Source organism: Hippocampus zosterae, chromosome 1 (assembly GCF_025434085.1).
Source record: "Hippocampus zosterae strain Florida chromosome 1, ASM2543408v3, whole genome shotgun sequence".
Taxonomy (NCBI): domain Eukaryota; kingdom Metazoa; phylum Chordata; class Actinopteri; order Syngnathiformes; family Syngnathidae; genus Hippocampus; species Hippocampus zosterae.
In genome coordinates, this window is record NC_067451.1 from 31,422,726 (window position 1) to 31,436,050 (window position 13,325).

At 41.9% G+C, this 13,325-nt stretch overlaps 1 protein-coding gene across 1 annotated transcript; it reads right to left on the reverse strand.

The window, feature by feature from the left end:
• Nucleotides 1-365: 365 nt before the first annotated feature.
• Nucleotides 366-13,176, reverse strand: ptcd3 (pentatricopeptide repeat domain 3). The gene is made up of 23 exons (XM_052061058.1): nucleotides 13,066-13,176; nucleotides 12,692-12,744; nucleotides 12,370-12,412; nucleotides 11,389-11,434; nucleotides 7,927-7,995; nucleotides 7,572-7,676; nucleotides 7,329-7,452; nucleotides 6,115-6,218; nucleotides 5,775-5,939; nucleotides 4,762-4,822; nucleotides 4,370-4,452; nucleotides 4,154-4,298; nucleotides 4,021-4,071; nucleotides 3,691-3,780; nucleotides 3,483-3,511; nucleotides 3,150-3,256; nucleotides 2,930-3,008; nucleotides 1,869-1,959; nucleotides 1,610-1,695; nucleotides 1,361-1,506; nucleotides 1,207-1,248; nucleotides 782-940; nucleotides 366-700 (listed from the first exon to the last, which is right to left on the reverse strand). Exons 1-23 carry the CDS (start codon nucleotides 13,152-13,154, stop codon nucleotides 655-657), a joined length of 2,013 nt encoding a protein of 670 aa, XP_051917018.1. The 5' UTR covers nucleotides 13,155-13,176; the 3' UTR covers nucleotides 366-654.
• Nucleotides 13,177-13,325: the final 149 nt, after the last annotated feature.

A 13,325-nucleotide genomic window follows, 5' to 3' on the forward strand; every position in this document is an offset into this window, starting at 1 on the left:
TAATATGGACAACATGGTTGCGTTGGTTTTATTGAAAGAATAAATAGGGGGAAAAATCTGAAAAACGGTGATGATGATTTTCTTGAAATCCTAACCCTAGTTTTAAACCATATTTTGAATAAAATGCTTTAAAAGTAAAATCCAAAGATTTTGGAACTATGCAGCTTTGACACTGCTTGCTTGCTTTCGAGGCAACAGAAATGACGGGACACACCAACGACATTTATTTCGACATTCTGCAGGAAATAGCTAATCTCTATTGTCAGGAAGTTGGTCTGTTATCGGGAATAAAGAATTGGGCCTTAATATTTATCATGACAAAACACATATTTGAATCAGAAAGCAGAGCGCAAAAACATCGCTGCTCATGCACTTAGAGCACTTTATTTGTGATAATCACTTTTGTTTTTTACTATACAGCAGACCACGCCAAAACGTAGTCATTTGAGAGGAAATGGTGACCTCTGGCGGACAAATAAAACATCACAATTGAAGTACAGTACTGTACATCTTTGTCCATAAATGGAGGCACAGCTTGCCATTGCCCCATTTTTCTTACATGGATACGTAGCTGGTATACTCTTGTTTTCACATTTTTCACTGAATAATTGATTGTAGGAGTCAGTTTTTCTTAATGAATGCTGGCCCATTTCTTCAGTCTGTGGGCTCTGTGACACTCTCCAGCTCAGACAATATGATTCTGGATAGAAGAAAAAAACAACTTAATTTTCTCAATGAAAACCCTAAAATGTGTTAAAATATTTTTCGCTGCCCTCCTCACCTTTGCTCCTCACTCAAATTAAACCCAGTTAGCGTCAGCTTTGCCAGTTTCTGTGTCGCCTGCAGACAAAAGGCAGCCGAAAGCTGAACAAGCTGGACGGCTCTTTGGGCAGAGCCCTCGCTCCGGCACACGGACAGGAAGTCCTCCAACAGCTCAGCGCTGATGAATTAAAGAGCAGAAAACAAAATCTGATAGAAACATCAAATGGTAGACGTAGCCTGTAATCTGTCTAACTTCTATAGTTCCCTTTTCCTGCATGTGGCAAAATAATTGTGTAGATCAGAGCTCTGGAAAAGTTCTGTCTGTACTTAATGTTGGCGTTGAGTGTTGCCGTTTGACATCTGATTGAACTTTACCTCAGCCGGAGTTAGACACTTTTGTTACTTATGGAGAAAAGAAGTTGAATGCAATCATTTGCGACTTACGAAGGAACTCGGTTCTGTTCTTTGAAAACCTGGAGCATCTCCCTGCAGAGAACAGAGAAGCCACTCGTAAGTTAAGTTTCTTCTGAAATTTACGCTTGAGAGATTGTTACCAGCACAATAAATAAGAGAAAGAGAAACACAGTGCGTCTCTCACCAAGCCTCTGGGATCTTGTTGGCTCGCAGCAGGAGAGAAGTAACATGCGAGAGGGTGGTGTTGTTCCACTCCAGGCTGGTCCTACTTCTGTTGCGATCAAATACACTCTTTATATCGAGTGCACACGCAGCAAAAGACTCTTGGACCTTTAGCACATTAAAAATTGAGATGATTTACAAAATATCTTTAGTGGATACACTAAAAATGGAAATCATCATGTCAACACCGGATATCATCTTGACTGCTGACCTCAGGACTGTGTTTCTCTCTGGCCATTAAGTTGAGCAGCTCCTCAATCAGTTCGAGTTTATTGTCATGACCCAGAGATCGGATATCTAGAAAGACAGAAGATCCAATCTGGTCACATTTCATCTGTTTATTTATTTTTGCCATAATCCAAAATTATGTCCGTCTCTGTTCAGGGTCGGTGTGCCAGGCCAGACGCATTAAGTGACCAATGTATTACGACAGATAATACAGGACAACAGTAATATCATCTCTTAGCAACCTTTCCATATAGTAGGTAGCATGTCCAAGCGACTGTCTGTGTCCAGAGCCTGCAGGAGGTCTCTCAGTCCTTGTGAGTTTGGGTAATACAACTAGAATGATAAAACATAGCCAGGAAAATGTGTCAGTGTTGGCAAATGCTAATTTCCAGTTTCACAAAGAAATAGACTGATGCCTTGCGAGAGTAACAAAATTATCCTCCGCAAAACCTGTCCACAGCTTTAAATGTCTTCACTAATTTTTTAATGAGTGAGTTCTTAAACATACGTTTAAAAAAAAAAATCCCCCCTTCACATCTAATATTGTTCCAAAGGTAAAAAATATGTCCGGGTTTGTAAAATGTCCAGCCATGAAAAGTACATTGGACATTCCTACTCATTAATTTGGGCTGAATCTTTGTACCACAACAAGATGAAAACATTCAGAGGTCATCCAATTTCAGCCCATTGTAAATGTTAAACGTCAATTGGGGATAGCACTGTGGCCTTGTGATTAGAAAATCTATCTGATGCTGGTTAGAGCGAATGATATAAGATTTTAAACACAATTTAGCACATTCTAGCCCAGAGGTGGGCAAACTACGGCCCGCGGGCCGAATACGGCCCGCTGGTCTTTTAATCCGTCCCGCCTAAGGTTGGTCCACAGTTAAGGTTCAATGTGAATGCTTGCATTCATTTCAATTGGACTTGTAATGATAGGCATTTCACCTCCAGGTGGCGCATTGACTTGAAGTTGCAGAACGGGGGGGGGGGGGGGGGGGGCTTTTCGACCTCTGTATCGCTCTACTCCTACTGGTTTGATCACAACCCATCTGCAGCAATGCACAGGCTAAAATAGGTAATCAACAACACTGTTGTCATTTAAAAAAGAATATTAATACAGCACTTTCATGCTGTTGTTCTGTTGATGTTTGATATGGACTGTCAACAAATGCAGTTTTTTTTAATGTACCATAGCTCGTGCTGATCTGGCCCTTCTGTCAAATGTTGAAAGTCAATGCGGCCCCCGAGCCAAAAAGTTTGCCCACCCCTGTTCTAGCCGTACAGATATAGAGGCACTCACCGAGGGAATGAGCTCTTTATACCACTTCAGCACCACATCAATGTGTTCCATCATACACAACAGGCTGAAGAAGCGCCCACTAAAGAGGAAACAGGGGAAGACCACTTTAATTATTTTTTGCTCCCGAATAAACAGTCGTGCTAGGTTAGGAATACAGTTTCTGTGCAAACACAATTGCATCCAGTAGCATAAGCAGCTCACTCATGAGGACATCTCTTACTAATAAACACTCCGGTGGTAGGAATCACCCAGAAGCCTCCAGTTCTCCCCCACCTCTACCAGATTTTGGATTTTATATCCAAGATCCAGATCTTTATAATCCAGACACTGCAATGATAAATGTGGGGAAAAACAAAAAAAGAAACAACACATACAAAAAATATATAAAACAACACAGTTAAATTCTAATGGGGATGTCATTTAAATCCAATTTATGAACAGCAGATAGGATAATATCTTACATTATTACAATTAAAACAAATGCTCTAAGTGGCAAATATTCGTGTTAAAGAATTTGTGTTAAAGAAATGCATTATTAAAAAAAGTGACTTACAATCCTCATGGCACTAGAGAAGAATAGAACTGATGAGAAAAAGACAAAAAGGCATACCGGTACTTTAAATTACTGGGAATCGTTCTCCACTTTGTTAATGAGATCCATATCACACAAAATTGTTTTATAGGACAATTTGGCGATTAAACACGTACACACATGCGCGCGCGCGCACACACACACACACACACACACGCGTATTACCTACCGTCACCGGGATCCTGGCAGATGAAGCTTTTCCCTGCCAACTCCGACATCACTTCCTGCAAAATGTCAGTGTTGCCCTGGCCAGCTGATGCTAAATGACAAAACATTGTCTTATGACAAGAGCACCGTAGTCACAAAAGCCAGCAAAATTGGATGAGGAAAACCTTTTGACTGGTTTGGTACATTTGAAGCACCTTTGGCATGCTAATCACCAGTTCACAACCTCCTTTTTGGGTGAGTAACATGTAATTTTTTTCTCCGAGGAAGACATAATATAATGATCATTTCACCTCATATTTTTAGAGAGAAACAAATTAATGACTGTGCTCACCTGCTTTGTAAAATATAGCCAGTACATGGTCAAAGGTGGCCAGACTGGGAGCTACACACACAAACAAATGACATCGCATTACACCGCAAGCAGGAGAAATGCTTCGTAAAAAAAGGTGTGTCTTGAGAATTACCTATACGGAGAGCCGTCATCTCGCTCAGAGTTTGTAATGCCAACGTTCTGGCCAAAGAGCCACAGCGTCTCAAGGCTTTAAGAACACTGTTAAAGGTTTGCAGGTTGGGATGGATTTTCTGTCGACTCATCTGGTTTAAAATCTCCTACAAACAAAAACAACATGAACGAGAGAGAAGATGAGATGTAATATTTGCTAGGTTGTCTGAAGCCTTACAGCAATGAGGTCCCATCTTTCGATGTATTTGTCTCTGACTTCTGGAACAGCTGAGATCAAGGCGTTGAAAATGTGGACGTCAGCTGGAAAGAGAGCCGAAGGTTGGTGGCTGCTTGGAGATGACTAATAATTACGATATGCATTGTGCTCCATAACTGAAAAGTTATTTATATTCAACTGTAACATTGATCTCTTATAGACTCAAGCACGCCCGTGACCCTTGTGAGGATAATCGGATGAGATAATGGAGAATGGATTGATATTTATCTCTTTGGAACCACATCACGATTAGACTAAAACTAGAATCAAATCAAGATTTTGTTCCATTTTACCTTTCCAAAGTAACGGCGAATGTTTCGACCATTTTGATCCAGCTACGTCGAGCAACTTACCAGTGAGTCTCTTGTTGAGCAGGTCTGTGTACACGCTGAACGCCTTTGCATAGGCTCCGTGCTAAAGACACATACAAGTGTAAAATGCAAGGATCCCTGATACAGTGAAGTTTTAACAGACATACACCAACTCGCCACAACAATATGACCCCTTAAATAATATCCTGACCGTCAATACAGAATGTATCCAGGGGTTTTCCTGCGTTCAAAATTGCGTGGAGGCCGCCCCCAGCCAGAGCAATTGATATCGCTCGACCGAATGTGAAAAATCACCATGCGCCGCATGTCTCGTATGTTCACCGCGTTAGCAGTGAGTGACTTCACTTTGCTCCAAACGGACAAGAGGAGCACTCGTCCTCCATCCCAAAATGTTTACACATCGCCAGTCAGTCTGGTGACCGACGGAGGTTGTGTTGGCCACTAAATGCTATCTTGATTGACACTTATACAGTTGTAAATAATTCGATCCAGTCGGTTAAGAAAGCTGGCTATGTTTTGTATTCCCCTTGGTCCCCATCCCACACCACATGCCAGACCCGTCTTCTAGGGCGGGCCCTAGGGAGCCGTGCCCGCCCATCAAGATGTCATTTGAAGTTTGGATTTCTAAAAGGAAACTTTTATATTTCGTTTTTATTTCATCATAGCCATTCCTGTTGTGAAATGCTAATGTTGAGTTGCTTATCACAAAGACATCAAAATATAAAGAAACACAGATGTCTTTTTTGTTTGATTGATGGCCTAGCTTATCTGCAACAGCCACTCATAGCGTGACTGAAAATAAGGTTCAGTACGCAGCCGTATATCGGTAAATGAATAATTTTCAGAAAATGTCAACCAAAACTGAACATTCTTTCTTTTTTTTCAAGTCAAGAACATTTGACGTACAAGTAGTGTACGTCTGCCTTTTACATTGGAGATCATTCCACTGTGACAATTTTGTGGTTGGTCCATGTGTCTCGTGCAGCAATACTTGTATAAGCAATAAACCGTTCCTGGTACACGTGAAAGCCTACCTTCACCATCCCTCTGATGAGAGCAGAGTAACATCGGGTATCTTTCTCCGGCACTAGGTTAAATATTCTTTCTGCATTGTTATTTTCCTTCCAGGTAAACTTGAGCAAGGCTGAGGGGCGACGGACTTTCCCTTTCCATTTCTTCACGTCATTTACAGATTCCTCCTAAAATAGGAAACCCGGATCAATTTGATTGTTCTCATTTACAGTTTCAGATAAAGCTGTCCGTATTCAACTTTTAATTTTTTTTTATTTTGTGACATTTAGTTGTAGTATAATAAGGGTCTTCTATTTCTCGTCCAATGTTGTCACAGAGAGGACTGAATCAGCGGTGACTCACCATGTCCTCTGTCTGTGGCCCATCCTCTTGGACAGGGTCTCTGTCACAAAAGAGACAAATCAAGTCTAACAGGTTGTGGGTTGTCTCCATTGACACAGACGTCCCTGGAAAATAGAGTTGAGGCTATAAATTTGCACAAACAAATGATACTGCACATAGGATGCACACTTGCTAAGGGTATTTGCATGTTCATCGTTCACGGCCCCGCAATATTGTAGACTTTTTTTGTGCAACATGCAAGTCTGTTGCGGAAATCCCCAATACATTTGCAGAAATCTGCCGTGTTTTTTTTATAATGGGTTCCTCAAATGTAATGACCTTTTGTGAGGAAAAGGAAAGTAGTCACCATTGCACTTTTCAGTGTGGAAAAGTTAAATGAGGGAAAGACCCCCAATAACAGTGGGTCGAGAACAGTGGTTCTTAACGTTCTTAGAAGTACCAAACCCAACCAGTTAATATGCACATTCACCAAACCCTCCACACACACACACACACACACACACACACACACACACACACACACACACACACACACACACACACACACACACACACACACACACACACACACACACACACACACACACACACACACACACACACACACACACACACACACACACACGCGCGCGAACGAAATTTCCTACAGCACTGAATGGACAAGCAATGCCATGTGATGTGATCATCTGCAGCCAGTGATGGCCTAGCGGGCATGTCATAACTAATTGACATCTTGAATCAGGTGTGTCTTAACCTAAACGTCAGAGGCTCCATCAAACCTCTGGGTTTGACTGAACCAAGGTTTAGAATCACTGGTCTAGAACAGGGGTGCCCATTACGTCGATCCTGATCGATCGGTAGATCTAAGACACTTCCCAAGTAGATCTGAGAGGTGTAGAGGAGAAAAAAAACAAACAACCATTTGTGTGTCTTTGTACATGTTAGTAATATGTTTTTTGTGTTAATGTACACTGCACCCTAATCATTATATCAGTCTCATTTTCACAAAAAAATATTTTAAAAATACAATAAAGCAGGTAAATCTTTAACGTACGTTGGCGCGTGACCTACGTCACCGGAAGTTGTTAGCACTCAACAGTCTGCAATTGCAGCTTGTGATCAGCGCTGAGCTTGTGATCTTCGGTCCAAAAAGTTTGGGCACCCCAGGTCTAGAAGATATCCATTGCTATTGATTGTATGCATATTGCACTTACCGGCTTGCAGCAGTTGATCGTACATGTCGACAGCAGCCTTAACTTTTCTCAAGCTGATCCTTTCTTTCAGTGACTCTTCACTCACTTCTTCAAGGCGCAGTGATATCGTATCTGGCATGAGACACTACATACACCAAGCAAACACGTTCATTCCATTTACACTGACAATCCAGTGTGATAAAATTTTACTTTTCATAACTATAGACACAAGTCTATATTTATTATGCTATGCATGTCTCTTACAGGTATATGCGGTTCAGCAAAATCTTTGGTGAAGAACTTTGGATGATTGTTGACAAAGTATTTCGCTGCAGATCTGCCAGACTCTTGAGAGAGAGAGTACAACTTCTGCAAGGCAGAGCGAGAGAGTAAGAGAGATAGCGACAGAGAGACACAATGAACATTCAGATGTTGCAGGGTACGTTTGTCCTCTGAGATAAAGTTTATAACGTTTATGTTGTTTTATCAGTGAAGAAATACATCTTTATGGTAGACAAAAGTATGGTAGAGACCAGAAGTGTGATAAATGACATCAAAGACCAATCAGAGGTTGAACAAAAACAGTGAAGGTTTGTGTAGGAGTTTGAATGTTTCGCACAAACTCGGCAGCGTTCCTCGGGGAGAGGTAAGGATCATCCTGGAATTGGTAGGGATAAGCTGTATGATCCTGGTAGAAAAAAAAAGAAACATTTATGTTAACATTTGGAATGTGAAATATAGAAGAATCACTATCTTTGTTGTAACTAACTTCACCTAAAAACAATAATACCGTAATACATTTTATTTGTAAGCGCCTTTCACAGCACTCAAGGACACTTTACAACCAAGAGATATATTAAAACCACAGATAAAATTATAAATAAAAGAAGAGATAGATTTAAGTTGAATATGCAAGTCTGAATAGGTGGGTTCTGAGCTCAGTTTGGAATGTGGGAAGAGTGTCAATATTACGAATATTGGGTGGAAGTGAGTTCCAGAGTTTGGGGGCAGAGCGGCTGAAGGCTCTGAACCCCATTGTACTGAGACGGGCAGAGGGTACAGAGAGGTGGAGGGAGGATGAGGATCTGAGTGAGCGAGAGGGAATGGAAATCTGAAGAAGATCTGACGATAGGGGGTGGGGGACAAGGTTATGGATGGCTTTGAATGTATAGAGAAGTATTTTAAAAGTGGAGCTGTCGGAGGATGGGGGTGATGTGATGGAAGGAGGGGGTTCTCGTGATGATCCGGGATGCTGAATTCTGAACAAGTTGAAGTTTATGGAGGAATTTGTGATGGACGCCGAAAAGAAGTGAATTGCAATCGTCGAGGTGACGAGACTGTGAACACGGATAGCAGTGGTTTGAGGAGTGAGAGAGGGATGGAGACGGTTGATATTACGGAGGTGGAAATATGCGGACCGGGTAATGTTATTGAAGTGCGAGTGGATAGATAGTGAGCTGTCGAGGATGACACCCAGGCTCTTGACCTGGAGGGAAGGAGATAAAGTGGAATTATCAATCGTCAGGGAAAAACTGTCGACTTTGTGTAGGGTGGATTTGCTACAGACGAGGGGGAGTTCTGTTTAATTGCTATTTAGCTTGAGGAAGTTATGGGTGAACCAAGATTTGATTTCTGAGAGACAGTTGGAGAGGGAGGAGGGTGGGAGGGAGGTGTCGGGTTTGCTGGAGAGGTAGAGCTGGGCGTCATCCGCGAAGCAGTGAAAGTGTATTCCAAAATTGCGAAAAATATTGCCAAGGGAGTGAAGGTAGATGATGAAAAGGAGGGGGCCCAGGACGTACATCAGAGGAGACAGGGAGGGATTGTCAAGTGAAGGAATTGAGTTGGATGAACTGAGAGCGACCAGTGAGACAAGAGTGGAACCAACTTAGTGGGGGGGGGGGGGATGCCTATGGTGGAGAGTCTATTAAGGAGGATGGGGTGAGAAATTGTGTCGAATGCTGCACTCAGGTCAAGGAGGATGAGGATGGAGACTAAGCCAGAATCTGCTGCCATGAAAAGATCCATCCATCCATCCATCCATCCATCCATCATCTACCGCTTATCCGGGGCCGGGTCGTGGGGGCAACAGCTTTAGCAGGGAAGCCCAGACTTCCCTCTCCCTAGCTACTTCTTCCAGCTCTCCCGGGGGGATCCCGAGTCGTTCCCAGGCAAGCTGGGTGACATAGTCTCTCCAGCGTGTCCTGGGTCTTCCTCTGGGTCTCCTCCCGGTGGAACACCTCACCGGGGAGGTGCTCAGGAGGCATCCGAATCAGATGCCCAAGCCACCTCATCTGGCTCCTCTCGATGTGGAGGAGAAGCGGCTCGACTCTGAGCCCCTCCCGGATGACCGAGCTTCTCACCTTATCTCTAAGGGAGAGCCCGGACACCCTGTGGAGAAAACTTATTTCGGCCGCTTGTAACCGGGATCTCGTTCTTTCGGTCACGACCCAGAGCTCGTGACCATAGATGAGGGTTGGAACGTAGATCGACCGGTAAATTGAGAGCTTCGCCCTTTGGCTCAGCTCTTTCTTCACCACGACAGACCGATACAACGTTCGCATCACAGCAGACGATCTCCCGCTCCCTTCTGCCCCCACTCGTGAACAAGGCCCCAAGATACTTGAACTCCTCCACTTGGGGCAAGATCTCCACCACTCGGGCTCAATGCCCCCCGCCTCCCCCGGAGCATGGGAAAAGCTCTGTCGGAGGTGGGAGTTGAAACTCCTTCTGACAGGGGATCATTTGTGATTTCATGTGTAAAAAGATCATTTGTGATTTTTATGAGGGCTGTTTCTGTACTGTGACGGGGACGGAAGCTGGACTGGAATTGTTCATAAAGACTGTTGCAGGTGAGGTGGGAGTGGAGATGAGAGGCAACAATTTTTTCGAGAATTTTAGAGCTGAAAGCAAGGTGAGAGATGGGGCGTAGGTTATTGAAATCATTGGGATTTGAACTGTTTTTTTTTTCAGGATTGGGGTGACAGCTGCAATTTTGAAGGGGATAGGAACAATTCCAGTGGACAGAGGAATGAATAATGGCTGAAATGAATGGAAGCACACAGGGTAAGCAGGATTTAACTAGATCTGTGGGGAGATCTAGCTGACAGGAGTACGTCTTGGATTTGATGATGAGATCTGAGATTAATGAGGGATGGGGGAGTTCAAAAGAGGATAACAGTTGGCATGGGCTAGGGTGGTCAGTGGAGGGGAGTGGTACATAGGAGCCCAGGTGCTGGTGGATTTTGTTGATTTTTTCATTGAAAAATAGGAGGAGAGTGTTGCAAGTGTCAGAGGAATAAAAGTGAGGTGGTAGGGAGACAGGGGGTTGAGTGATTCTGTTCCAGAGAGAAAAGAGAGTGTTCGTATTTCCAGCGTTGGAGCAGATGAGTCCAGAGTAGTACTGTATTGTGATTTCGCTTGCAAGATGGAGTCCTTGTAGGCGGATAGTTGAGCTGTGTAGATGTCCTTGTAGGCGGATAGTTGAGCTGTGTAGATGTCCTTGTGAGCAGTGAGACCAGTTTTCCTGTAGAGTCTTTCAAACTGCCGGGTTTTGGATTTCATGGAACGGAGATGAGGGGTGAACCAGGGGGCAGACCGGGTAAAAAAGAGAGTGGGACTTGACAGGAGCGAGCGTATTGAGGATGTTGATGAGACCAGAGTTATATCAGGAAAGCAAATCGTCAGGAGTGGAATCTGTGTCCAGAGTCATGGTGGCGATCCATGAAGTGAGAGAGTCATTGTTGATGTCTTCAAAATTACGGTAAGCAAAGGTATGGGGTGATTTGGCGATTGAGAGCTGGAGGGTAATGTTAAATGAAATGAGGAAGTGGTCTGTTATTAGAAGTTCATCAGCAGTACAGGTGGGGTAAGGGTAAGACCAAAGCACAGCAAAATTGTACTCCACGGAACGCAATCACACTCGTGAAGAGCATACTAAAAGCAGGGTTGACTTTTTTGCCCAAGGAGCCCCCCCCACCCCAGTGTTTTGAGTGTCTTGCTGCGCCAGCATTCCAAATCATTCTGCCACAGCTGTACTGCAAATATGAATGAATAGACAGAAAGAAAGAATAGGGAAACTCACCCTGCGCACGGTCACAGCCAAGGCCTCCAATACTGATTCTTTGCTCCTTTTTTTCCAGTGAAAAAAATAAAACAGCAGTTATTATTTCAAATGATATGACATTTAAAAATAAATGTCGTCATTAAAGCTGTAAGAAAATTGACTGTATGTGAACCTTTTGGAGTCAAATTAAAATATTAAATTGAAATAATCAACATTCACTTTATGTTCTTAAAACACATACCTCACAAAGAAATAAAAACATGGAAATGCAGTAATTGTTTTTTGTGGTATTACTTTAAACATTCTTTATTATTATTGTGTGACTTTGAAGAACATCAGAAGTCAGAACACATTCTACAGTCAATTCATGCAGAAATTTATGTCATTCCAAATAGTTCACATTCTATTTCTTGCAACTGTATAATTATGGAAGTACACCTGCACTACCAGTTCGAATTTGAACCATTTGCACTGAATTACTTCACTACCAAATTTCTTCAACTGTTTTTTTTTCCATCAAAAAGTGTAGACGTTTCAGCTTCAAAAATTCTAAATTCAGTGCCCACTTCAGCTTCAATTTCAAATTCAAGTATTTTGCATCTTTAGCTTCAAATTCAACATTTGTTCAAATGCCACTTCTTGGTCGGCTAGGGGGCGCTAGGCAAACGTGGCCAACGAAGCACTCATTCAAGGTCCAGCACATTTTAGCACCCTCAAATTGTAGATAATTCATACAGCAGCAAAACATTTAATTAGGTTTTTCACCTCCAAGATGCCAGCTCCCGTGATCGAATCTACAACGCACTGAATGGGATTTTAAAATGAATTGGACACAGAATTTTGAAGAAACTGAACACTACATAATGTAGTGATTAACAAAATGAATGACTGAGGAAAAAATCTGTTAGAAAATGTTATTAGTTAGCTATTAAAATTCAAACACTGACGGTATAGATACTGTATATGTCTTCCCTATAAACTAATGGTACAAACACATACCATACTTTCTTTCTGGGTATGGTGATTGTCTCCAAGGAGTCTCCTACAACAAAATACAGAAATGTGTTGTAGATTTATTTAAACGATTGAAAGCTTAAAACACAAATCAAAATAAAAGGTAAAACTTAAAACACACACACACAAAAGGTACATTAAAAAGGAGGACAGAAAGACAAAATCTACACACATTCAATTCAAATAAATGTAATAAATGTAATAAATAAATGTAAGATAAATACATTGTTAAAGGCTGTTGTATTACTTAATGAAATATAAAATATTAACATGAAAATGTCGAAAAAATACCCTCCTTTCTACTTGCCTTTGTTGGTTTCTACAGCTTGTTGGCGTAAAGCTGAGCTCGCAGCAAAATTCCTTTTTAAAAGAAAGTAAATAAAGCAATTATAAAACATTTGAAATGTAAACATTCAGTGGCCTACATACATACGTACATACAATTTAAAAACAGAAATGGGTATTTATTCTAAGAAGGAGCCTACATAATCGATTGATGACTTTTCACAATCATAATAAGGATATACCGTATAGAAAATGCATTTATTTTGACAGCCTGCAGTGAGTTACAGTGGCATGATGACCTCCTGCTCAAGGATGCTAGCGTTAATGAAAAAAAGATAAACGAATAAACTCGTCTGGGTAACATTTGAAGAGACACAAATATGGAATTTATCTTACCTATGAAACAACATTTTCTCGATGTTGGTCAACAAAATTCGATTGTTTTTATAAATGTACTTTCCTGCATGCCACCCGGACGCCGCCATGTTGCACACGACAGCAAAGACGTCTCGGTGGAAGGAACCATGGAGGCTTCAATGCGGGGTTGTCAAAATTTAGGTTTTTGTTTGTATGTTTGTTTTTGGAATATGGCGCCAGTATTGAGAATTTAATTTCTAGTATAGTATTTAAATTTTTTACATCAATTTTTTTTGTTG